Below are 27,077 nucleotides of genomic sequence, written 5' to 3'. Positions count from 1 at the left end.
GGAGATATTTTTATCCTCAGGAAAACGGCTTACAGCTCCCGGTGACACACACGCTGCAGGCAGCACTCTCCGCGTCTCTCTGGAAAACCGTAATTTAAACCAAGCTGGTGTTTTTGGCATCCGGTCACCTGGCCGTCCCCCCCCAGGGCGCCGCTGGTCAGAGGCAGTGTCCAGCCTGCAGAAGGGGGGCTCGGGATGACCACCCCCAAACCATGCCCGTTTAAAGGCCAGGATGGGGCCTCTGAGGGGAGCGCACGTCCTGGGGGCTTCAGGGCAACGACGTGATGGACACAGTCTCCGCTCCCCCCGCCCTCACAAGATGGGCCTCACTCAAGCCTTAAAAGCCACCCTCGGAACCCTCACAAGCGGCCAGTCCCTGGTCAGGGGTCACTCCCCTGCTCCCCTGAAGGCAGAGCCAGAAAGGAGCAAACAAAACACGGCTCCAGGCCTGGGAGAAGCTGCAGCTTCGGACCCAGAGCCGTGATAACAGTCATTATTAGAATGTGTGCTGGTAGCCAGCAGGCCACTTTTTCACCCCAGGTTCCTGACTGAGCATCTTTTGATTCCTTTAAACGCGGCCTCTCCCACAAGGCTCGGGCCCTGCATGTTTATCGTGTGCTCACGCCCACATCACAGGGGCTCCCTCTGCAGGCTCCCTCGCCCCGCCCGGCCCTCCCACGCCCACCAGCAGCTGGAAACTCTGATGAGACTGACGGAGGGGCGGCCCCCAAGCCACCGCCTTGTCCCATCCGGGCTGACTGTCCCGAATTGGAGAGTCAGCCGGAAAGTGGCATCCGCCCACAGTGCCCAGACATCCGGGCTCAGGCATCTCACAGCTGCCTTCGTACCTGAGCCGCTGCGGGGAGGGCTGGACCTGCCTGTAACCCCAGTTACAGCAAGTGACCCCACTTCCCTGTCACACGGTCGCCTCCCCATGTCCCCCGCCTGGAGAGACCTGGCTCGGTGACATCCCTGGGGGCCAGGAGGGGTCCTGCCCAGACAAGTGGGCCAAGCCAGCCCCTCCCCTCACTCACAGATGGAGGTGCGGGCCAGCAGGTGAGAGCACCTGGCACTCTACAGTTTGCTGGGACGGGGGTCCTGAGTCCGGAGGGGGCGAGTGGGCAAGAACGCCCAGGGCTGAGAGGTTAGGGCCAAGGGGCCTGTCTCGGGGGACAGCCCCCGCCCCGGGCCCACCACCCATCAGGTAGGGTTCCTGCCAGCGCTCAGCCCTGTGGCCGGTTCCAGCATCTCCGCTCAGGCAGTGGTGGGTCCAGTGGGCGCCTGCCTCTCACACCCTCCGGTGTGCTCACACCTCCAGAGGGGAGGTGGCCGCCAGCACCTGGGGCCATTCCTCCCTGCGAGGGAGAGGGCATCTTTACTGTGCACGGGGTCTGCCGAGGAGGGTGGTGGGAGGTGGATTAATGGGGACAGAGGGCGGGGCAGACGTACTGGGGGCACCCACAGGGCCTCCACCCGACCCTGCATGTGGAGTAACACAGAGATGCTGCCACTCCAGGCATGAGGGCCCAGGTCCAGGCAGCAGCCAGGAAACCACAAGGCCTGGGCTCTCGCATCTGCGTGGAGCACGCTAGCCTGGGAGGCACATCTCACGGGACCCCGGCGGTAGGCCCTTGAGGCTCCTCGAAAGACAAGGACAGGCTCTGGGCCAAAGGTCAGCCGTCCCTGCATCTGCTCGCTGGGGAGAACCCGGGCTCCGACGTGCCATCCCCAGGGTCATTTCAACTCTCACTTAGCCACACGCTCTGGTGACACGAGTCGGCACTTTGGCGACATCTTCGGGATTGAACTAGAGAAGTTGTGTGACTCCAAGGAACACAGAAGAGGGAGGACATTCCGGGGGGTGGAAAGCAGGACCCAATCTTTGTGGGACCCTGTGCACGAGGGAGAGCCCCGATCTCGGTCATCAGCCCAGTGGCTCTGCCTGGGTGGGGTCTCGAAGGATGCATAGAAGTTTGCAAGTCAGAGCAGGAATGAGAACAGAGGGAAAGGACGGGTAGAGGCCCAGAGGCAAGATGCTCACTGGGAAGGCCCTTCCAGGGTGTCTCCCCGACGACTATGAGCCCCAAGGGCAGGGGCCATGTCCCCAAAAGTGTATCCTCGGGGCTTTCTAAGTGTCCAGCACACGAGTGCTCAATCGACATTTGAGCAAGAAAACAAGAAAGGGGGGACTTCCCTGGTGGCTCAGTGGTTGAGAATCCGCCTGCCAACGCAGGGCACACGGGCTCAAGCCCTGGTCTGGGAAGATCCCACATGCCGTGGCGCAACTAAGCCCGTGCACCACAACTACTGAGCCTGCGCTCTAGAGCCCGTGAGCCACAACTACTGAGCCCACGTGCCACAACTACTGAAGCCTGCACGCCTAGAGCCCGTGCTCCGCAACAAGAGAAGCCACCGCAATGAAGCACAGCAACGAAGACCCAACACAGCCAAAAATAAAGAAATAAATAAATAAATTTATTTTTAAAAAAAGAAAGAAAACAAGAAAGGGACAGAGGACGGGGGACAGGATGGAGAGTGGTGACAGCAGAGGGACCGAGGTGAAGAAGAAGCCCACACAGCGGTCAGGGCCCGAGGAAGGACCGAGACCTGAGCCTGGAGCCAGCCGACCCCTCGGCACCTCTGAAGGGGGCAGCTCTGGAGACGCCGGGACGAGGCAGCCTCGTCGGTCTCCTCTGCTTCCTGGGCTGGTGTTGTTTTAACCCAAAGCGAAGCCCACAGGAGGTGGCCGGGCTGGCAGCCTGAGCCCGGGTCAGAGCCGCAGCCTGCACTCATTTCCACCTGCCACCCCCTCTGCGGCCGTGGCCGCCCCGGGCCCGCGGCTCCTGCCTCAGTTTCCTCCTGTGGTGTGAGACAGAACAGCCCCCGCCCCCAGAGGCCTGGTCCAGGCCCCGAGCTCAGGACAGACAGAAACCCCGACTCCGTGTGCCGCTCGCCCTGAGGTCCCCGTGGTGAGTCACTTCCTGTGCCACCAGCTCCGGAAGCCGAGGGCCGCCCGCCGGTTCCCAGAACACGCGACCACATGGACGCAGACGTGCTGCTGGCGGAACAAGTGAGCAAATGCCCCCCCAGCCCCTCCACAACGGCCTGGCAGTGCCAGAAGCCGAGCCCTGAGAACTGGGCCGGGTCAGCGCACCGGGGCAGCACTGCCAGACAGCAGCGGGAACCTCACCTCATGGGGGCTCAGATTGTGGGGGTGGCGTGTGGAGGCCGCCAGTGGCCCATCCCCGCCCCGTCCCCGGCACTGGCATCCTGGGCCCGGAGCTGACTCGGGGGCCCCTCGGACGTGCCCTGACGGTGCTGGGACCGTGGACTCCAGAATCCCAGGACGGGCTCAGTCCCGAGCCCGGGGCGCGGGGGCCAGTCTGCCACGGGGGCCGGCCTTAACCAGACTCTCCTGGGAACAGGTGCACAAGCTGGACCGCATCAGGGCCACAGAGAAAACCCTGGGGGCAGATGCACTGCTAACACCCAGCCGAGAGGACGACACTCATGGAGGCTGAAGGAGGAGGGGGAGGGGGTGGGGGGGAGGTTGGGGCAGAGGGCAGCACAGGCCGAGCCCCCGCATTTGGAGAAGCCCACGCGGGGGCCCCAGGCAAGGACACCGCCATCCAAGCAGGGTGGGCTCAGCCTGCGGGGGCAGGAGACTGAAGGAGGCGCTCCTCCCTCCAAATCGGAGCCTGGGCCCCTCACTCCTGAAGGCAGGAAGTAAAGGGAGGAAGCTGGACGAAATCAGGGAGCATCACATCCCTGGGACGGACCGAGCCTGGCCCCATCGTAGAGCCAGAGCCACGGGGCCTGCAGACATTTAAAAAGCATGAGCACCCAGTGTGGCTGGGTGAGCCTGCTGGGTCGTGGGCTCCCGGCTGGGGCAGGGCTGGTCAGTCGGGGCCCCGGGACCGCAGTCGGCTTGTGCAGGAAGCAGACGGCAGGCGCCCTTATTCCACTCTGTGCTCAGATATGCTTACAGTATCTTTTAAGTGAACTCTGTCACTTCTGGATTGAAAAACTGGAAACGCATCACTCAGAAAGACGTTTTCTAGCCCTGAGCTTGTGCGCAGAGACAGGAGTTATTTTCCAAAAACAGTTCAAGATACTTACGTCCACTTCCCCTTGGTCGATTACGTAGAAGTTATCCCCTTCATCCCCTACGAGAAAAGGGAAACAGGACACGTGATGCAAGAATGCGGAGTTTTGTTTTTCTTGTAATAAACCACCTTTCGGCATTGCTTCATAGACCTCTGCTAAGCAGTACCAGGTCTCATCAATTTTAAAAAATCTTTAAATAAAAGCTGTATGTATGGAAGGTGCAGAACACGATGGCCTATTTCACACATGTAGGGAAACGGTTACTCCAGTCAGGCCGACGGGCACGTCCTCTCCTGACACCGCCATCTGAAATCCACTCCCAGCGTGTTGCCAGGACTCAGCACAGCTCCGCCATGTTTTTAATAACAAGGAGGTTATCGAAACATATTAACACGTTAACTTGTTAAGCGGACTGTTCTGAAGTGTCATTAGTGGCTTTTCTCAAGACATACAATGGGAGTTTTGTATAATATACTTTTTTTTTAATGAATTTATTTATTTATTTGTTTTTAGTTTTGGCTGTGTTGGGTCTTCGTTGCTGTGCATGGGCTTTCTCTAGTTGAGGCAAGCGGGGGCTACTCTTCATTGTGGTGCGTGGGCTTCTCATTGTCATGGCTTCACTTGTTGCAGAGCATGGGCTCTAGAGTGCAGGCTCAGTAGTTGTGGCTCGTGGGCTCAGTAGTTGTGGCTCACGGGCTCTAGAGCGCAGGCTTAGTGGTTGTGGCGCACGGGCTTAGTTGCTCCGCGGCACGTGGGATCTTCCCGGACCAGGGCTCGAACCCGTGTCCCCTGCATTGGCAGGCGGATTCTTAACCACTGCGCCACCAGAGAAGCCCTAAATATACTTTCTAAGTGAATGACCAATTCTCCCCAGAGGGCTCTGGCCCCGAGGAGGAGCAGAAGGGGCCGTACCTTGCTGTATGACGGTCTCCCCAGCGATGTGCATGACGGGGAACATGGCATCGAATATGTCGCTGGAAAAGAAAGCACAGCATGGGGGTGCTGCAGGGGCATCAGGCGACCTGCCCCTCATGGGGCTTCACACGGCTCTTGCTCCCCAGCTCAGGGGAGACGACGACCCCTCGGACCCGCTGTCCCTGGTCACGACCTCCTGATCTGCACGTATTGGGGTCTCACAAAAATGGGATCACACCCAACAGACCCCACTTAGGAAACGTAAGACAGGTCGTGACTGTTTCCACTAGGACACGGCAACCGGTCTTGACCTGCTTTCTGCTTCCTCCCAGGTGAACGCTTTGCATCTAAGGGTGTCGAGACACCAGATGCAGAAATGGGAAGAAACCAGACTGCAGCTGCTCACCCGAGGGGCACAGAGGCCGAGGAGGCTGGCTCGGGCTGTGCCCACCAGGAAGCCCGGCCGTTCCGTTGCCCGAGTTTAGTGTGAAACAGACCCACAGGCAGGATGGGAGGGGGCGTGGGGAGGAGGGGGCCGCCGGGCGGGTGGGGACGCCCCATCGCCCAGGGGGAGTGTGCACGTCGGTCCAGGACCCTTCATCTCCTCGGGATGGCAACCAGATGCAGGGTCAGAGGTCAGGGTCTGGATCCCAGAGTGCAGTGACCACGCTCGGGGATGTGACCCACCCCCAGGCACACGTTTCCCCAAAAGAGAAGCAAGAAGCTTCTTGCAGGAAATGTAGGAAATGCACCCTGGCAGTGAGGACGCCTGCTTGCTGCCCGCCTGCCTGTTTAAAAAGGGGATTCTTGGAAACCGGTCAGTGGAGGCGCCTCAGAGGAGCCCCAGGTGCCGGGCCCTGGGGAAGCAAAAGCAGGACCAGAGATCCAAACAGCCCTGTGATCGCCCGCTCCCAGGGCCCAGAAAACATCAGTAACTCTTAAGGCAGTTACTTCCCCTCTATTTAAACGTCTCTTTCTCTCTCTGGAGGAGGAGGAGGAGGGCAGCACCCCAGGGGTCTGGCAGGTGACCAGAGGCTGCGGGGAGGCGGGGGGAGAGGGTGCAGGTGCACGTCAGGTCAGAGCTCGGCTCTCAGGCCTGATCCACGTGGACGCCATCCTTCCGCGCTTGGCTAAGTCACGCTTCCACCTCCAGGCACACCTGAGCCCCACCTGAGCCCCGCCTGCTGCCCCGATCCCTTGGTCTCCTGATCAGGAGGGAAAACGAGCCGCAGTCTGTCCTGAGATGCGTGGCCTGGGCCCCAAGGCCTCTGAGAAGCACCCTCCCTGGTCTTGCTACGAAGGCCGGGGTCCTCAGACAGGGGAACCTCAGCCACCATCAGGCAGCCCCTCTGCTGCCTGGCCTCCCAAAGACGGGGGTCCACTTCCAAGCTTAGAACTTTCCTCTTCACACCAGGGTGTGGCCTCCGATCGTCCACATGGAACTGACGTTTTCAAATTCACATTCAAGATGAGGCCTGACCCTTGAGGTCAAAACACCTCAGACGAAGGGAAATGCAAATCAAAATCACGATGAGATAACACCTCACACCTGTCAGAATGACCATCCGCAAAAAGAACACAAATAACAAATGTTGGCAAGGATGTGGAGAAAAGAGAACCCTCCTACACTGTTGGTGGGAATGTAAATTGGTGCAGCCATTATGGAGAACAGTATGGAAGTTCCTGAAAAAAACTAAAAATAGAGTTGCCATATGATCCACAAATTCGACTCCTGAGTATATACCTGAAAAAAATGAAAACACTAATTCGAAAAGATATGTGCACACCAATGTTCATAGCAGCACTGTTTACAATAGCCAAGACATGGAAGCAACCTAAGTGCCCATCAACAGATGAATGGATAAAGAAGATGTGGTACATATATACAATGGAATATTACTCAGCCATAAAAAAGAATGAAAGAATGCCATTTGAAGCAACATGGATGTAGTTGGAGGATATTATGCTAAGTGAAATAAGTCAGACAGACAAATATTATATGATCTCACTTATATATGAAATCTTAAAAATACAACAAACTGGTGAATATAACAAAAAAGCAGCAGACTCACAGATATAGAGAACAAGCTAGTGGTTACCAGTGGGGAGAGGGAGGGGGGAGGGGCAAGACAGGGTAGGGGAGTAAGAGATACAAACTACTGTGTATAAAATAAATAAGCTACAGGGATGTATTGAACTATACAGGGAACATAGCCAGTGTTTTGTAGTAACTATAAATGGAGTATAACCATTAAAAATTATGAATCACTATGTCATACCTGAAACATGTAATACTGTTAATCAACAATACCTCAGTAAAAAAAAAAAAAACACCCACTGATGAATCCCAACTTGATATATTTCTGAAAAAATCATGCAAACGGAGCTGTTCCATTTTGGGCTTGTTATTTTCAGCCCAAAAGTAGTTTAAATGTTCATCACAGCTAATTCCAACAACACAGACATTTTGGTTTTTGTATATTTTAAGTCCAAACCCCAATGCCCAAGTGCCATTTTAAAATACGGCTAATAAAAAGAAACAAAATTAAAAAAAAAAAAAAAAAAAAGAAACAAAATTGAGTTATTTGCAGTGAGGTGGATGGACCTAGTCTGTCATACAGATACTGTATGCTAACCCACATATGTGGAATCTAAAAAAAAAAAAAAAAAAAAGGTTCTAATGAACCTAGGGGCAGGACAGGAATAAAGACACAAATGTAGAGAATTGACTTGAGGACATGGGGAGGGGGAAGGGTAAGCTGGGACGAAGCGAGAGAGTGGCATGGACATACCTACATTACCAAATGTAAAATAGATAGCTAGTGAGAAGCAGCCGCACAGCACAGGGAGATCAGCTTGGTGCTTGGTGACCACCTAGAGGGGTGGGATAGGGAGGGTGGGAGGGAGACGCAAGAGGGAGGAGATATGGGGATATATGTATATATATAGCTGATTCACTTTGTGATACAGCAGAAACTAACACACCATTGTAAAGCAATTATACTCCAATAAAGATGTTAAAAAAAATAAAATAAAATAAAGCTAATTCTTGACTTGCAAGTAAATGTTTAGAACACGTCCTGCTGGTAAGTTACTTGTTTTGACCTTGGAAACAAGACCTTCGAAGCTACAGTCAAGTCAGCAGCCAAGGCCACCTAAGCCTTCACTTCACCCTGACCTTAGCTAAGCAGCAAAGTGTCTCTGAAAACAATTCTAAGGCAAGAAGGGAAGGCACCAGCTGGGGGGGGCCTCCCTCGACCCTGAGATGCACCCGAGCCCTGGGGGTGGGCGCTGGGCGTGCCTGGTTCCCAGCTCCTGGTGGCATCCGCCCCCCTGGGAGGGCCACGTGGCCCCCCGACACCTTCTGGGGTGTGATCGGTTCTGGGTGTCACCTGCTGTCCCCACCCTGGCAGAAGCCAGACCCTGGCCCTGAGGCCTTGGGGGTGTGAACACATTGCCATGGAAACCGGGCCTTCTCCCACAGGCCATCTCTTCAGAATGAGGGTGAAGAATGTTCTCTGATGGTCGGAGAACATCCACTCCTGGGGTGAAATACCAGCCAACTCCTTCCGGCTTCCGTGATCTGACCTCAAACCTGCTCTCAGGGTGGGTGGCCTCCCAGATTAGACTGCGTGGGGCTGGGGACCAGGGGACGGTGTGGGATGGGCAGCCTTGTGTGGCCCCAAAGCCCACGGCCCAGCAGACTGGCCTTGCAGTGGCTCAGACCAGCCCAGGCTGTGCCGATGTCCCACCGCACTCACCAGCCATACCCCTCTCCCCTGTAGGAGGCAGGTGCCCCAGGGGCCCCAGGGTCCTGGGGTCAAGGCCCTGGAAGCTTGCCCATGGGGGCGTGTCTTATAAAATGCCACTGTGCCCTCAAGCGACCAAGAAGATCACCCGGGAAGGACTCACTCACCAAAGTGCTGCGAAGCCCTGGCGGCCCACCCTCCACGCTGAGCCTCAGATACCGACTCTGTAGCTCACAGGGCCACCGCAGACCCTTCCAGCACAGAGCATGGGCAGGCCTGTCCACAGTCACTTGGCAGGGCCGCACAGACGTAGACCCCAGTTCTGGGACCAGCCCAGCGCTCAGCCGGCCAGAAAGCACCAGCCTCCTTCTGGACGACGGGGCTGGTGGGAGAGACCAGGCGGCCCGCTGTGCTCCAGGTTCTAGGGAAGCAGAGCCCTTCCCACTCTCCCCGTCCTCCTCCTGGGACACCCCACCTCTGCCCCGCTCTCTAACAGCAGGCACATGTCGGGGGGACAGACCTGGACCTCTCCCGCATCCCCCATCAGCCTCCCGCTCGGCCACCCACTCAGCAGCAGACCCCAATGTTCCCGATGGAACCATAAACTGCATCTGGCCACGCCAGCATTTAGTGGGACCTACTAGCATCTTAAACCTCAGATGCAGATTTGTGCCCGAGTTCATGACACTGGTGATCCGCTCTTGTTGACAATTTCTCCCCCTTCTACCCACTTCCCCCGTCCCCCTTGCACTGGTGCTTGTTCTGAAATTTGAGGGATTTCCTTTTCATTGTATGCTTTCTCTCACAACGTGGAATCTTGAGCTATATGCATGTACTTTAAATTTACCCCCAAACGGCATTGTGCTACAGATCCCACCCTGTTTCTTCCGTTTTTTCAGGAGCATATCTTAGCTTTACTCAGGCTGCCTTCTCGCTGTGCCCTCATGTGGCAGAGAGCGAGCGTGCAAGGCTCTCTGGTGTCTTCTTATAAGGGCACTAATCCCACCATTGGGGGCCCACCCTCCTGACCCCACCTAAACCCAATCACCTCCCAAAGGCCTGCCTCCAAATGCCATCACACTGGGGCTTAGGGCTTCAATAAGCGAATCTGGGGGACACGGTTCAGTCCATAGCAATTAACTTCTGCCAAATAGTTTTTGGGTTCATATTTAGGCCTTTTGTCCGTGAGGAAGGGGATCTGGTTTGTTTTTCCCCAGATGGTTAGCCAGTTTTCCCAACAACACCCACTAATGGCTCCATCCTGGTATTACACTTACACAGCACATACTCTATGTGTCTGTTATGGGCTGATTTGTGTGTCCCTCCAAATTCATATGAAATTCATACAATATGCTGAGCAGCTTTCTCCTGTTTTCTATTTTCTGGAGCAACTCGTAAAAGGATGGACAGTTTGTTGAAGTTTGACAGAATTCACCCATAAAACCTTTGGGACCTGAGTCTCTTTGGAAGGGAAGGTCTTTGGTCACCACTGAATTTTCTTTAGTGCTTTATTGATTCTTCATGGGCCAATTTTGGCCCCATTTTCAAAGTTAGCCCCAACACTTAAAACTTGAGAGAGTAATAAATATCCAAATTTTTGGCTTTTCTTTGGGAAAAAAAAAGGAAGATCTAGCAATGTGGGGCCTTTGTTCTCATGAAGCAAGAACTCAGCCCCCTTCCCACCCTGGTGGGAGCACATGCTCTGTCTGCCACAATCCCTACATCACCTGACTCCTGACCCCCAGCCTCCGTTTACAGCCCCTGCCTAAGGGGCCCACTGTCCAGTGGGGGGGACAGATGTACATGTGGGCCTTCATCACAAGGAGTGTGGTCATCCCTGTGACAAACGCTCCCTTGATGGCAACCCAGAGAGCTGGTGCCACCCCAAAACTTGCCTGGAGGGGCCCAGGGGCTGAGTCGCCCAGGAGTTAACCCACTTGCAGAATGGGCACAGCTCACGGCATGATGGGAGATTAACCAAGAGGACCCCACTCCTGGAACCCTCCCGATCAGGAGCCACCGTGATTATTTCTGCTGGCTCCAAACCCTGTGCACATGGCAGCTCTGAGCCCCTTCTCCCAACCCTGGGAATGATGCCAAAGAAGCACTCCGCGCCCCTGAGCTCAGCCAGTCTCATGATCCAGTTATGGCTCTTTTATTCCCTTTTATTGGCTGACATTTCTAATATATAGCCGAACTGCTGCTGCAGGTGGCCTGACAGGTAAACACCTCCTGCCCCCACCCCTGCAAAGAAACCCGCAGAAGCAAACAGGTTGGACCAGTTCTCAGAGTGAGGCCACCCAAGTGCAGCAGAGGACAGAGGACGGGAGAGAGGTGCCCACAGCCAATCAGAGCTGCGCCTGCCCCAAGCACCTGCCCCCCTTCCGAGGTGGGAGTGAGGATCCCTGCACCCCAGCCGCACAGAAAACCTGCCACTCCCCCCACGCCGCCCCCACCCGCCCTTCCCCGGCTCCAACAATCTGCCCCTCTGCATTCTGTAAGGATGGGAATGGGAGCAGAATTCTTGTGATTTTAAGCAATAGCGCTGTGACAATGACCACAGGAACACCTCCAGTCATAAGGAAAAAATTCCATTAGCATTTCCAATATTTCTGTGTCTATATTTCTTTAAACGTTTTATTTTGAAAAACGTCAAACTTTCAGAAGCATGGGAGTGGGGGATGTCAGAGCCAGGATGCGTGTTTATACCCCCGGCTGGTGATGTCGCAAGACCAGCTCATAACATGGTGCAGACGCTCTAGCAGCGGGTCAGCACAGAGTGCACGCGTGTGGTGACAAGGACCAGGAGGGAATAATGAGCGATGTGGACAACATTAATAAAAAGGTCCCACTGAATGCAGAAAACGTGTTCGAGTGCGTACAAGTGTGTTTTCTGACTTCAGAATGATGCCACCAAGGGAAAAAGTGCACCTGACATTGGAAACGGTTCTCAAAGCCCTACGCCTGCTGCCTTTTACCTTGGGAGAACTTCTTTCCTTTGCTGGCCCGGGCTCACGGTCAATGTTATTCACGTTCCAGGAACCAGCCTGGAGCCACAGGCAAAGCTCTGGTGCCCGAGCACCACGGGGACACCTTGTTTTCTGCTGCATGTCACAGCCCGGGTAACAGAGGGGCTTTCGTCTGCTGGGAGCCAGCGCCCCGACAGGGTGCCTGGCTTATGTTTAGGCTTTTCCACTGTTTGGGTGAAACTGACTGCAAGTTTCCAAATAGTTCTCTCTAAACAGCAATAACTCAAGCGTAGCTGTTCACTGCAGTGGACGTGGGGCGGCCCACTCCCTGCTGGGGCATCGAGAGCACAATGTTTATAAATCCCAGGAGCCTCTGCCTCAGGCAGCCCGGAGCCACCTCGTCTGTGGCTGATTCCTCCACCCCGATGCCTGGCACTGGGGAAAAGCACACAAATGCCTGGGGTTCCACAGGGAGCACATCCATGGTCCCAGGTGTGCCAGCTGAGCGTTACACCTGAACAAATTAATACATGTGACTCACACAGCATCGGCCCTCAGACCACAATGGAGTTAAACTAGAAATCAATAACAGAAACATAACTTAAAATCCCGAAGGATTTGTAGATTAAGCAACACACTTCTAAATAATACATGGGTGGAAGAAGAAGGCTCCAGAGAAATTGAAAATATGTTTAACTAAATGAAAATGAAAACGCAACTTACCAAAATTTGCGGGATGCAGCAAAAGCAATGCTTAGAGGAAAACTTACAGCATTGAAAGCATACATTTGAAAAGGAGAAAGATCTAAAATCAATAACCTAAGGAAACTAGAAAAAGAAAAGCAAATTAAACCTAAAGCAGGCAAAAGAAAAGAAGTAATAAAAATTAGAGCAGAATTTAAAATAGGAAATTTAAATACATAAATAAATAAATAAAATAGGAAATTAACAGAGAAAAATCAATGAAACCAAAGCTGGTTCTTTGAAAAGATCAATAAAAACCTATAAACCCCTAGCCATGGTAACAAAAAAAGGGGAGGGGTGGGGTGGGGAGGAGAGATTGAGAGAGAGAGAGAGAATACACAAATAATGAATGCCACAAATGAGAGAAAAGACATCACTACAGATCCCATGGACATGGAAAGGATAATAAAGGGAGACCATGAACAACTCTGTGCCCACAAATTTGCTAACTTAGATGAAAGGGACCAGTTCTTTGAAAGACACAATCTGCTAAAACACACAAGAAGAAATAGATAATACAACCTATTAAACTGAATCAATAAATATTCAACTACCAAAACAGAAAGCACAGGCCCAGATGGGTTCACTAGTGAATTCTATCAAACACTGAAGTTAGAAATCATACCAATTCTCTACAATCTCTTCCAGAAGTATTTAGAAGCAGAGGGAACACTTTCTAACTCATTCTATGAGGCCAGAATTACTCTAATACCAAAACCAGACCAAGATATTACAAGAAAGGAAAATTACAGACCACTATCTCATGAACATGGATGTAAAAATCCTCAACAAAATACAGGCAAATCAAATCCAACTCTGAATTAAAAGATTTATACACCACAAATAAATGGAATTCATTCCAGGTATGCAAGGCTGGTTCAACATTCAAAAATCAATGATAATGCATCACATCAAAGGGCTAAAGAAGAAAAATCATATCAACAGATGCATAAGAAGCATTTGACAAAACTGAATACCCATGCATGATAAAAACTCTCAGAAAAATAAAAATATGGAGAATTCCCTCAAGTTGATAAAGAAGAGCTCTGGAAACCCTACAGTTAACGTCATACCTAGTGGTGAAAAACTAGATGCTTTCCCCCTAAGATGGGAATTCAAGCCAAATATATCCCCCTCGCCACTCTTTTTCAACATCATACTGGAAAAGCCCTAGCTACTGCAATAAGACAAGAAAAGGAAATGAAAGGTATACAGACTGGAGGGAATTCCCTGGTGGGCCAGTGGTTAGGACTCCATGCCTCCACTGCCAGGGGCCCAGGTTTGATCCCTGGTTGGGGAACTAAGATCCTGCAAGCCGTGTGGTGTGGCCAAAAACAAAAGTATACAGGCTACAAAGGAAGAAATACAACTGTCTGTTTGCAGATGACATGACTGTCTATGTAAAAAATCCTGAAGAATAAAAAACAAAAGCAAAACCCATTGGAACTAATAAGTGATTACAGCAAGGCTGCAGGATACAAGGTTAACATGCAAAAGTCAATCACTTTCCTATATGCTAGCAATGAACAAGTGGAATTTAAAATTAAAAATACAATACCATTTACATTAGCACCCCCCAAATTAAAATACTTAGGTGTAAACCTAACAAAATATGCACAAGATCTGTATGAGGAAAACTACCAAACTGATGAACAAAATTTCAAAACTAAATAAATGCTGGGCCAGCCCGCTCTCCCCACCTCACCCTGTCACAGGGTAACAGCTGTGGTCAGAGCCAGAGTGAGAAAACCACTGCCCTCCCTCGACACCTTGCAGAGACCCTGCAGAAGGGCCCATGCCGCTGGGTGCACAGCCATCAGCAGTGACACGGCCTCTGCGGGCCCCAGGCCGGCAGTCCGCGCGCCACCGAGGCAGCAAATGGTTCTGCCTGCGCCCAGGCAGGCCCCTCATCCCACGCGGTAACCGAGCTTGGGGCTGGAACTCTCACCACCACCGCTGCGCCGACAGCTCAGACACAGGGCCCGGGAGCTGAGGGGAGAAGCCCCCGCACGCAACACTGCCGGCCGCAAAGCCTACCCTGCCACGTCGGGCATCACGACACTCGGGTTCTGGATCCTTCTTCAAGGGTTTCATTCCCGGCGGAAGAGACGCAGCTGCCGGTCGCCCCGCGGGGCCACCCGGGAGGTGTCTGGGCAGCCCGGCCGGCGGCGGCTCCCAGGCTGGGGTACAAGGAGCAGCGCAGGAGGGCGCCGGGTCCTGAGACCCACAGGGCCTGGGTCAGCGTGGCCGCCCGGCTGGCTGGAGAGGAGCGAGCACGTCCACCCTGCGGACCTGGACTCACTGGCTGTAAGACGGGGCGTCCTCGCCGAGCAGCACAGGGGCTCCCAGTGCTCCCCGCCCCCGCCCACCTCTCCCGCTGAACAGCCCGCGCTGACCTCCAGGAGATCCTCGGCTCCTCCGTCACCTCCAGGGAGGGTCCTCGGTTCCCAAGCTCGTCTGCGTAGCAGGTGGTGCCCCGACCCAGCCCGACCCCTAAGGGACCAGCGCTGGTCCTACGCGGAGGCCACATCTTGGGAACCCCAGGCCACCGTGCACTACAGGATGCCATCATCACAGAGCGGGTGTGACCCCCATGTGAAAGCTGACAACGTGGGAGCCCCCTTCCCCCAATGCCTCCACCCTGTGCAGGCCACGTCCAAGGTCAGGAGTGGAAAACACGGAGTCCTGGAGGCCTTCCCAGCCTGGCTCCCTCCTCCCTTCTCATCACTTCCCAGGATAGGAAACGTTTTCCAGGATAAAAGGCTTCTTGCTTATTTTAAACCCATTGGGCCCAAGGATCTATCACAAGGTCCAGGCAGCGGTGCAATCAGGGCTGCCAGACCCGCTGAGTACGTGGGCGGGAGATGCCACAGCGCATCTGCCAGATCCCTGGAAACACCCACACCCAGGGCTCCGGGGGCTGGGGATGTGTGTTCTTTCCACGACTGCTAAACCAATCAGAGGCTGCTTCAAAGGGCTGGACGCAGGCCCGCAGAGGGGGCAGCGGATGCACCCACCAGGGCCAGAGACCTGGCCGAGGCTGGGAGGGGGAAGGGCACAAACAGGGTCCGGCCAGGTGAGGGTGAGGCTGGCGATCACAGGTGAGCGGCTGAGAAGTGCCAGCAGCCTGCGGGGCTGGGGGTCTGGAGGGCTGAGAGGGAAGGAAACGCAGTTGGCCACGGTCCCAGCGGACGCCCGTGACAGCGCCACGTGCGACAGCCACAAAACCACGTGCCTGCCCATCGTTGGGGTACCCTCTGCACATGTCCCTGGGCCCAGCACAGTCACCAAAAGGTCAGGGAGGCTGTGTCATCAACGTGGACAGTCTCAAGGACAAGTGCAAAGTGAGCGCCATGTGTGGGACAGAGCGTGCAGGACACCACGGGAGCCCACGTGCCAAGACAGGACGGAGCCCGGGAGTGGCCCGCAAGCGGCAGCAGCCTTTGTAGCACCCCGACCAGGCCAGCACGGACCCCACCACCTGTGACTTCATTAAAAACCATCATTTTATTTATTTATTTTTTAAAATAAATTTATTTATTTTTGGCTGCGTTGGGTCTTCACTGCTGTGTGCGGGCTTTCTCTAGCTGTGGCGAGCGGGGGCTACTCTTCGTTGCGGTGCGTGGGCTTCTCATTGCGGTGGCTTCTCCTGTTGCAGAGCACGGGCTCTAGGCGCGTGGGCTTCAGTAGTTGTGGCTCACGGGCTCAGTAGTTGTGGCACACAGGCTCAGTAGTTGTGGCTCACAGGCTCTAGAGCATAGGCTCAGTAGTTGTGGCTCATGGGCTCAGTAGTTGTGGCACACAGGCTCAGTAGTTGTGGCTCACGGGCTCAGTAGTTGTGGCTCGCGGGCTCTAGAGCGCAGGCTCAGTAGTTGTGGCTCACGGGCTCTAGAGCGCAGGCTCAGTAGTTGTGGCTCACGGGCTCAGTAGTTGTGGCACACAGGCTCAGTAGTTGTGGCTCACAGGCTCTAGGTGCGCAGGCTTCAGTAGTTGTGGCTCCTGGACTCAGTAATTGTGGCTCATGGGCTCTAGAGCACAGGCTCAGTAGTTGTGGCGCACTGGCTTAGCTGCTCCGTGGCATGTGGGATCTTCCTGGACCAGGGCTCGAACCTGTGTCCCCTGCATTGGCAGGCGGATTTTTAACCACTGCGCCACCAGGGAAGCCCAAAAACCATCATTTTAGACGTGCACGGCGCGCCACGTCTGGAAAGCCCCCCTCTCCTTTCCTTCGAGGGGCTGCTTGAGACCCCCGCACCCACGTGGACACACGTGCTCACACAGAGAGCACACGCTGGCTCGGGGACAACGCCTCCCGCTGTTGCCCAGCCCGACAGCTGCCCCACACCCGCACCCAGCCCCGCCTTGGGAGGCCATTCCGTGCCCCGGCTCAGGTCCCACGCAGCCATCCGTGTCCGCCCCCAGCCAGCAGCCCTGGGCCCCCATTGGGTGGCGGCACTGGGCTCCGAGGGCGGGGGAGGCTGGTGGTCACGGGGCACACGAGGTGAAGCCGCCTCGGTCCACGGAGGCTTCAGGCTTCAGGACGCGCCGGGACTTTCTTCACTGGTAAGGATCTCATTATATGCCGGCTGTATTTGTTTTTCCCCTTTGAGGCAGTAAGACCAAGGGCACGGCCGCTTCACGCCGGCTGGTTCTCCCATGAAAGTGCCGGGGCTGGATTCTTCTGCTGACTCTCCGGGCCCAGCCGCCGTGGCTCGACACGCTTGGCGGTGCCTTGTGAACCAAGGCAGCTAGAGGGGCCCACGGCCACCCTTTCAGGCCTGGGAGCCGCCGAGCACGGCCACAGGCAGACCCCAAACTCAACCCCGTGCGCCACCCCGAGGTACGGCAGTGGGCCTGGCGAGCAGATTCCTCCTCCGTGAAATGGGCAGAGATGTGACCAAGCAGACGACGTGAGGGGGTTTATCTACTCCTATCACCTACGGCTCCAGCTCTGGAATAGCCCCAAAGACCCAGTGCTGTCAAAACCCTCTATAAACTGCCAAGGCGTGAGGTCCAGGATGCATGCCAGATGGAACAGGCGTGTGTTTAAGAAAGAGCGGAGGGGGTGTGACTCTCTGTGCACATCCGCTGACTCACTGTCTTACTTACCGATCTGCTACTTCAACACACAGGCAAATCCTGTGAGTAAAAGGGTCCCCACAGGCCTTAGGAAGGAAGCTGAGTGACTGGCGGGGACACGGGGTAAATCAACGATCCTGCGGACACACCTTGTTGGTGGGCACGGCTTTGGAACCATGTTAATATTTTACACAATTATAAAAACAAGACTGGGATTTGAAAAATGATACTTACAAATCAAAAGTAAAAGGCAGCAAATGAACTGAAATGTGTATCCAACGGACGGCATCGCCTCCCAAAATGCAGACGCTTCAGGGCAAAATAAGCTGGAATAAAATCTTAAACAGTTTTTGCTGATCATATTGGTGGCACTAGTAACAGTCTTGTTATTCTAAGGTCGGGTGTGTGCATGTGTGTGCTCGCAAGTGTGGTGCAATAAAGCAAAGAATTCTTTTGTTGGTGTCATTTAGAGCTGGCATTTTCAGCATGGGTGAAAAGAGATAAAGACATCAAATTAATCACGTTACATTACAAGGAAGGAAGGAAGGAAGCCAAGCCAGCCAACCTGTAGCCCTGAACTGGAACTGGAAGAATCAATATGAACTCATGAAATATTTTATCTTAAAAAAAAGTCCTAGTTCTGTGTGCAGAAAAAGCCCAGCAACAATGACAAATTGAAGCAGTGAGTACCCCCAGGGCCCAGAATGTGGTCTCTAAATACAATTTCCCACCAAAAGGAACCTAGATTCTTTAGAGAAAAAACTGACTCCAGGTCTGGGGCAGAAAACATACAAGATGAGCCGGCAGCCTCTTGAAATACCAGAAAGGGGCTTCCCTGGTGGCGCAGTGGTTGAGAGTCTGCCTGCCAATGCAGGGGACACGGGTTCGAGCCCTGGTCTGGGAAGATCCCACATGCTGTGGAGCAACTGGGCCCGTGAGCCACAACTACTGAGCCTGCGCATCTGGAGCCTGTGCTCCGCAACAAGAGAGGCGGCGACAGTGAGAGGCCCGCGCACCGCGATGAAGAGTGGCCCCCGCTCGCCACAACTAGAGGAAGCCCTCGCACAGAAACGGAGACCCAACACAGCCATAAATAAATAAATAAATAAATAAAATTTTAAAAACCAAAACAAACAAAAAAAAAACCTGACTTTAAGAAAAAAGAAATACCAGAAAGCAAGGAAAATGACAGAAAAGGTGAGGCTCAGGCCAGAGGAGGCGGGAGCCTCACAAAGACCCTCCCCCGGCCAGCGAGGGACAGTCTGGGCGTCACTCGGATAATAACCGCAGTGGGTGAAACAACAAAGTGGACTGAAGCCGGGGGGGGCTGGGGAGGGACGGTGACCAGGAAGGACACGGACTCAGGAAAACCACAACTAATGAAGGTCCGTAAGGGGGGTGGTCGAGGTATGACGTTTACCCGGCCCTGAAGTCTGGCCCACCTCCCCTCCCCCTCCCGTGCCCACCTGCCCTGCATCGGCCCTTTCGGTCATGGCTCCGGATCTGCAGATGCTCTGGGTTCCATGTTCTATATTCCTTGGTCCATGGTCCATGTTCCACGTTCCATGGCACTTCCTACGCTGCTGTGAGACCCGAATTCACTGTCTTTCCTAACCTAATGGACGCCGCGTGGCGGGCTGGGCCCTGGCACTGTGGGGCCAGTCCTCCTAAGTGGGCTTTGTCCACAAGTCCACGTGGCCTCCCGCTGGCTGCAGGCGAGGGGGGGAGCCCGAGGCAGGCACCCCAGGGCAGGGACAGGACACCCCAGCCAGCGCGGAAGCCGAGCCCTGGACCGCCCCTCCCAGGCCCCCTGGCTCTCTCCCTCCCTCCCCTCCGGGGGTGGCCACAGCAGAGTCACCCCATTCAAAGCCCGGCCGTTTCCACCCATGCCCTGGCCACCCTCCAAGGCCATAAACGTGGGCGTGTGCAGGGCGAGCCGGCCTCTGGCGTCCGTCTTCTATTTCAAAGACCCCCTCCCGACATCCTCGCACCCAACCACAGGGGCTGCAGTCCCTAGAGGCACTGGGGTCTCCCCACACGGCCCCCCGCCCGGACACCCTGCTCCGTGGGAGCCTTCCCCACGCTCCCTCCCACCCGATAACCCTGAACTCCTCCAACCCAGAAGTGGCCTCTGCATGCCACCCCCAGCATAGGCTCGGCACAGAGGACGCTGGGTGGATGGATGAAGGAATGAAGGAAGGAGGGAAGAGGGACGGGGGGGGCGGGGAACAGCACTCCCTCAAGAGTCTGGGTCCCCCTCTCCGGGCCCAGCACCATCCTAGGAAATCTGACGTGTAGTTTCTCACTTTTCATTTGGCTTCTTGACAGGCTGAAATCTGGAAGCAGATCCTCAGAGGAACTGTGTATCTGGCCAAGGTTCCCAGCCAGACCTCGGTGGAGCTGGGCTCCAGACCCAACCCAGAAAGCTCTGCAGCTTCCTTACTGGGTCAGGCAGGAGGAGCCCGCGTCGTGGGCCCAGCTCGACCTCCTGCCGCCCCTGAGGTCAGCCCAGGGTGAGGGCACAAACGGGGCCACCCGCCTGGGTCTCCCCGTGTCCTCAAACCCTGAAGCTGCTCGCCCACCTTTGAAACAGTCGGGTGTGATGAGGGGCAAACGCCACACCCAAACTCCCTAGCCACTGCTCTGGGCACGCCAGAAATCGGGACAGGCTTTGAACCCGGGCTGTGGGTTAGCTAGGAATGTCGTGTCCCTGAAAGATCCCGGTGTGACAACCATCCCCTGACACCCTGAGGTGTGCTGAGGGGTTTAAGGGAGGGGTCACGTACTCCCATACGAAGCAAGGATAGTAAGAGTGACCATCGGCGTCACGGCAACAACGCTCAGACGCAGGAGACACAGAGCAAACGCGCGCGCACCCCGAAGCGTCAGCCAGCGAGGCCAGGGCGCGGGTCTACTCTGCTTGAAACTTTCCTCTCTGAAATATTTTCAAAACAAAAGTTTAAAATTTAATCAAAAGGCAAAAAAACAGATTTCACAAAAATCTGGACTTTCAGCTCCTCTGGGAAAATCTGGTACCTGGCCACCCGGGCCCACGCCCCAGGGCAGAGGCCGCCAGGCTGGGGTCCTGCTTGCTGTAGGCCCCGCCCCCTGGTCAGCTTCCCCGCAGGCCCCCGAGTGTCCTGGACTCTGGGTCAGAAGCACGCTGACGCCCAGGCCTCGCTTCCCTCTGAGAACAGGGACCCGAGAGGGGCCGGCCACAGAGTCTGAGGACCTGACTAGTGGTGGACATGGTCAAGCCGCTCCCTGGGACACTGGGATGCAGGCCTGGAGCCCGGAAGGCTGGGGACGAGTCAACGGCCTCCAAGATCCCCTGGGACCGTATCCTGCGAACAGCTTCAGAGAAACGCCCTCTCCCCCCGCCCTGTGAAGGCCGCAGGGGGGTCTGTGAACAGTGGGACAGAGGGACAAGCAGATAGACGGGACCCGCGGTCTCCTGGGGCAGAGCGAGGTGAGGCATGAGGCTGAGGGGCTCGGCAGCCAGGAAGAGGGTCCAAATTGCAGCTCCCGGACCAGCTGAGGCCTGGCAGGCCAACCACTGGGCCTCAGCCCGTCATCTGCGAAGTGGAGCGACCGACAGAGCTGCGGAAGCATCAGTGCCACGCCCGGCACGTGGCACGTGCACCAACGGCTACGACCACTGTGTCCCTGCCACCACGCGGCACTACACTCACCCGATGCCGGGCTCCTCCAACAGGGGCTGGGGGTCTGCTGCCAGCCCTGGCCAAGGAGGCCTGATCCCAGGGCCCCTCCTGCCCCACCAGAATGGCCCCTCCCTCTCCAACAGCTGGAGCACAGTGACGCCAGGTGGCCGGCACCTCCCAGCCAATGGCCACCAGCTGTAAGAAATAACACGGCGGCAGCCCGTGTGGCCGTCACCATCTCCCCAGAGGTAACACCTTGGGAGACCACAGCACAGCACCCAGGGTGCCAGCACTGATGCCGTCCAGATGCACCAGGACCCCACCCCAGTCCCTAACCCCTGGTCGCCACCAATCTGTCCTCCGTTTCTATAATTTTGTCACCCTGAGAATGTTATTTTAATGGTGTCATGCAGGATGCAACCTTTGGAGACTGGCCTCACTCGGCACACTCCCCTCGAGACTCACCCAGGCTGTCGTGTGTGTCAGTAATTTGTTCCCTTTTTTGGCTGGGTGCTGTTCCACGGTACCCACTCACCTCCTGAAGGGTGCCTGGGTTGTTTCCAGTCTGGGACTCTTGCAAAGAAAGCTGCTATGAGCAAAATTAACACACAGGTTTTCACGTGAACGTAATTTTCCATTGTTCTGGGATAAATGCCCAAGACTGCAATTTCTGGGTCACATGGCAGTTACATGTTTAGTTTTCTAAGAACCTACTAAAATGTTTTCCAGGCTGTAACAGCTGCCATTCCCACCGGCAACAGATGAGAGGGCCAGCTCCTCCTCGTCCTCGCCAGCGGTTTTCATTTTAACCATCCTGATGGGTGTAGAGTGATTTGCATTTCCCGCTGCCTGAGGAGCTGAACATCTCATGGGTTTGTTTTCCATCCGAGTGTCCTCTCCGGTCGAGCGTCTCTTCAGGTCTTTGCCCAGTTTCTAACCGGATTACTTGGTTTTGTATTGTTGAATCGTGAGAGATCTTTATACGTTCTGGATACCAGTCCTCGTTCAGATGTGAGTCCGCAGCTTGTCTTCATCCCACGTTCCACGTGTCTCACGCTGCCCTCCCTGGAGGAGAAGGTCACCGCAGACACCTTGTATCCGCCGACCTCGCAACCGTGGCAGCACCCGAGTGCGCGTGGCACCCAGCAGGCACACGATAAATGCCGTGGAACGAGCATCTCCAGAAAACCGTGAGTTCCTCGATTTGGCACACTGTCATTTAAATTTCAGTCCCACGCCCAGATAAATAGTGCCGCGCGTGCTTAGCCGCGGAGTAACTTTCTCCCTAACTAGTCCCAGAGCCATCAGCAGAAGTTGGAGAACATGCCTCACAAAATTAAAAAACCATTTGGAGATCTCACCCTACTCCCCACGTGGAGATAACACACTTAGTTGTGACTGACAGGCTGTCCCCCTGGGGCTCAGGATGGGCAAAGCCCCCGCCCCAAAGCCCAGAGCACTCTGGGCTCGGACCCTCTGCCTCGGGGGTGTAGGGACGAGGCTCCCTCTTCGCCAGGCCCCGCCACTCCCGCCCTGCTGCCCACCCACCTCCACTCCTGCCCACCAGAGCCCCCCAGAGCTTCCACAGCCAGCCCACCCTGCTGGGAACCCTGTCTTCTTCACGAGAGCATTGAAAAGAACGCAACACTGCAGGATTCATTTGCCAAAAAAAGTGCAAGGCTTGTCCACTGAAAACGACAGAGGATTTCTGAGAAACTAAAGATCTAGATAAACGGAAAGACATTCCTGTTCATCACTTAGAAGCCTCAATACTGACAAGACGCCAGTTCTGTATCAAATCGATCTATAAATTCAGTGCAGGCTTTTTAAATAGAAAGTTATCTAAAATTCATATGGAAATGCAAAGGCCCTAAAACAGCCCAGACGATTCTGAAAAAGAAGAACCAAGTGAGAGGGTTTACACGACCTGATTTCCAAACTCACTGTAAAGCCACAGCCATCGAGATTGTGTGGTGTTGGTGTGATGATATGGCACACAGATCAGTGGGACAGAACCGAGAGCCCAGAAATAAACTCTCACATTTATCATCAGTTGATTATTGAGGAGGTGCCGAGACATGTCAATGAGGAAATAACAGTCTCTTCAACAAATGGTGCTAGGACACCCCGACGTCCACATAAGAACACCACGGCCTCAGACCCCTACCTCACACCACACACAAAAGGGACTCAAAGTGGATCACAGATCTAAATGGAAGAGCTAAAATGATAAAACTTCTAGAAGAAAACATGATAAAGTCTTCATTAACGTGGGTTAGGCAAAGAGTTCTTATATAAAACAACAGAAGCATGATTCTTGAAAGAAAAAATTGATAAACTGAACTTTAAAAGACATTGTGGAGAAGATGAAAAGACCGAAACACAGACCGGGAGAAAATATCTGTAAACCATATATCACATTAAGGGCTTGTATCCAGAATACATGAGGCACTCTTATAACTCAACAGTAAGAAGACCAAGAGCTCAAAAAATGAGCAAAAGATTTGAAGAGACATTTTGCCAAAGAAGTTGTACAGGAAAAGACACCCAATCTCCTTAGCCATCAGGGAAACGCAAATCAAACCCACCACGAGATGCCACAGCCATTAGAGTGACTATACTTGGAAGACAGACGGCCCGGAACCTCAGCAGGGATCAGAGAGGTGGGAACCTCGTCACTGCAGGTGGGCCTGGAAACGCACAGCCACTTCGGAAAAGTTAGACGTAAAGGTAGCCTCAGAACCCAGAAATTCCACCGTTAGGAACCCACCCAAGAGAATCGGACACGTGGGTCCACGCAAAGACTTGTACAAGCATGTTCACAGACCCACGAGCCCCTGCCCGACTCTGCCAGGCCCTGGGTTGTCGTCACCCCACACAGCGCACTGAGCCTCGGGTCTGCACGGGGCCGAGCAGGGGCAGGCAGGAGGGTGGACCAGGGTGCGGAGATGCTCTACGTGACTGAGATGACAGCTCCCGTGTCCGGAGCAGCCCCGAACCGTCAAGGAAGACCCATCTAAATCCTGCCTGCATCGCCCACTCCGGGCTCCTGACGCCCCCACCCCAAGGGTGGACACCCGGCCAGGTAAGTCAGCTGTGCAGACGCACGTCTGGGCAAGGACAGAAGGAGGACAGGGAAGTCCAAGTTCTCACCGGGTGGACAAGGCCAGGACCCGAGGTCCGGCTCCAAGGAGCTTCAGCACCACAAGCCCAGCCTCTCGGGGATATTTTTTCCTTTTTAATTTATTTATTTATTTATTTATTTATTTTTGGCTGTGTTGGGTCTTCATTGCTGCACATGGGCTTTCTCTAGTTGTGGCGAGCAGGGGCTACTCTTCGTGTGGTGCGTGGGCTTCTCATTGCGGTGGCTTCTCTTGTTGCGGAGCACGGGCTCTAGGTGTGCAGGCTTCAGTAGTTGCGGCTCGCGGGCTCTAGAGCGCAGGCTCAGTAGTTGTGGCGCACGGGCTTAGCTGCTCCGCGGTATGTGGGATCTTCCCGGCCCAGGGCTCGAACCCGTGTCCCCTGAATCGGCAGGCGCATTCTTAATCACTGTGCCACCAGGGAAGCCCTCGGGGATTTTTAAGGAACAATTTCAGCGCTTCTGGACAGACATGGGGAAGTTTAGACTCGTGAGCTTTTCCGGTCCTGCAATTCTGAGCACCAAGTAGCAAGACGAGGACACAGAGGACGGAGCCTCTTCCTCCCAGGGTCCCGGCTAATGAACGGCAGCTATTAAATCACTGACAAGAAGAGCAAAAACGCTGTTCCTCACAGAGCTGCTCTCGGAATCATCGTTATTTCCACCCAATTAATTAAGCCTTGTCTTCCGTGAAAGCATCACTTGGAAATGGCCCTGTTCTGGGTCCAGACCCCTGAACTCGTGACAAGCCACACGAAATCACACGACGAGGAAACTGCTCGGAGGGGAGCCAAGCTCCACACTGCAGCACAGGTAATTAACAAGAAGCCACGTTAAACAAACTAAATTAAAAACGAGATTTAAATGCTTAAACTGGCCATCAGCCCCATCATAAAAGGAAGAGGTTCGAATCCAAAAGGTGCAGTAGCTGAGCTCACGGCGCCACAGTGAGAGGAGCAGAGAGGCCTAGCAGGGGCGGCTCGGGGCCCCAGGCAGGGCCAGGAGGCCAGGCTTCCCCAAGAGGCAAGGCCAACGAGGACCAGAGGTGCGGGGCCACAGCACGAGGGCAGAAAACGATCTTGGGGGTAAAGGGCCACCCCCGGCGGCCTGACACCTCCCTCTGGACACCCAGCAGGCCAGGCTGCTCAAGCTTGTGTGGCCAGATCCCATCTCTCCACCTGCCACCTCCGCCCTCCAGGCCGCATCAACCCCGAGCTGGCAGGCTCCACCCTCCACCCAGGCCACCAGCCAAAGCCAGGGCCCAACCTGGCACTGTCACCAGTCTGTCCACTGCCCCCGCGCCACAGCCCGCCCTCCATCCGTCCTCCACCTGTGGCCCCCATGATCAGGGACCCCAGCAGCCCCAATGCATGTGAACTAGATCCCCAGTCCCCAACTTGGTCCTCGAATGACCAGGGTCCTTTAATATGGCCACACGCTCTGTCCTTAAACATCTAAAACGTTTCACTGAACGTTTACATAGTTGCAAAAGGGAGGAATTTCTGGGCTACTGTAAATGCTGACGTTTTAGCTGCTGAAATTGCTTGTATTACTCTTTTAAACATAGACCAGGAAATAAAAATCCGTGGCGTCTCAGTTCACTTTACGTGTCATCGCGCCTGGGCCGAGGGACGCCCACTTAACTGGTGAGACGTGATTTCTAGGTGTGTCTGGGCTGGTGTCTGGGAAGAGATCAGCCTCTGAGTCCAGACCACGTGAAGACGGCCCTCCCCGTGGTGGGCGGCACCACCCCATCCCTTGTGGGCCCAACAGAACAGAAACGCAGATGACGGGAGGTCCGCTCTCCGCCTGAGCTGGACGTCCACGCTCCCCGCCCCTGAGCATCCATGTCCGGGTTCTCGAGCGTCTGGACTCGGGCTGCACAGCCCCACTGGGCCCTGGGCATCCGGCTCACAGGCGGCACCTGGTGGGGCTTCACGGCCTGCACGACCCCAAGAGCCAGCCCTACGTTAAACGTCCTCAGACATGTCTCTATCCTCCGGGTTCCGTTTCTCTGGAGAACGCTGATTTACCACGGGGACTGGACACCCACCAGCTCTTCAACCAAGAAATAGGGGGTGTAAAAAACCCTCTTAGCTGGTTGCTCCTTCTCTCCTTGAACAGATATTTCTACTGTTTTCCCACAGAACTTATCCTAATGTAAAAACACTTATGCTTGAAAGTATTTTATCAATCACCCTGCCATGCTGCTCTGGAAGAGATGTGTGAATCTTTGCAATTTTTTCCTATAACAAGAAGACTACAAGTATTAAAATTTTCCTTCAAGATTGAGTTTTTAAAATTATTGGCAGGGACTTCCCCGGCGGCGCAGTGGTTAAGAATCCGCCTGCCAATGCAGGGGACACGGGTTCGAGCCCTGGTCCGGGAAGATCCCACATGCTGCAGAGCAACTAAGCCCCGTGCACCCCAACTACTGAAGCCCACACGCCTGGAGCCTGTGCTCCTCAACAGGAGAGGCCACCGCAATGAGAGGCCTGTGCACCACAACAAAGAGTAGCCCCTGCTCGCCACAACTAGAGAAAGCTCGCGCGCAGCAACAAAGACCCAACGCAGCCAAAATTAAATAAATTTTTTAAAAAAATTATTGGCACGGAGCTGACTAAAAGTAAATACATTAAGTTTTGATAAATAAATATTAAATTGAAAAAGTAAAACTGTTTTGGAAACACATCATTTAGAGTACTTACACGAT

General features: G+C 54.6%; 1 protein-coding gene and 1 long non-coding RNA gene across 13 annotated transcripts in view; one reads left to right on the top strand and one right to left on the bottom strand.

Moving 5' to 3' along the window:
* Positions 1-27,077, bottom strand: part of PRKAR1B (protein kinase cAMP-dependent type I regulatory subunit beta) — an 86,145-nt gene that overhangs the window by 30,560 nt on the left and 28,508 nt on the right. For all 10 annotated transcript variants that reach the window (XR_009497768.1, XR_009497767.1, XR_009497766.1 and 7 more), the window contains 2 exons: positions 5,020-5,081; positions 4,120-4,166 (listed from right to left, as the gene is read on the bottom strand). Coding sequence is in view for 5 of the 10 variants with exons in the window: in XM_059898756.1 (XP_059754739.1) it covers positions 4,120-4,166; positions 5,020-5,081 (109 nt within the window). In the remaining 5 variants the exon portion in view is untranslated. The remainder of the gene's footprint in view (positions 1-4,119; positions 4,167-5,019; positions 5,082-27,077) is intronic.
* On the top strand, positions 16,985-27,039 carry LOC132349050 (uncharacterized). Of its 3 annotated transcripts, none has more exons than XR_009497617.1 (2): positions 16,985-17,047; positions 21,955-27,039. It is a non-coding gene; the product is annotated as an uncharacterized LOC132349050 (long non-coding RNA). The 3 variants fall into 3 exon arrangements; XR_009497616.1 differs by having other exon boundaries at positions 16,991-17,047; positions 19,892-27,039; XR_009497615.1 differs by lacking the exon at positions 16,985-17,047 and adding an exon at positions 18,705-18,948 and having other exon boundaries at positions 19,892-27,039.

The sequence above is a fragment of the Balaenoptera ricei genome, chromosome 15 (assembly GCF_028023285.1).
Source record: "Balaenoptera ricei isolate mBalRic1 chromosome 15, mBalRic1.hap2, whole genome shotgun sequence".
In the NCBI taxonomy this organism is placed as follows: Eukaryota; Metazoa; Chordata; class Mammalia; order Artiodactyla; family Balaenopteridae; genus Balaenoptera; species Balaenoptera ricei.
The sequence above is the reverse complement of the archived record's forward strand: the minus strand, read 5'-3'. Positions and strand labels throughout refer to the sequence as shown.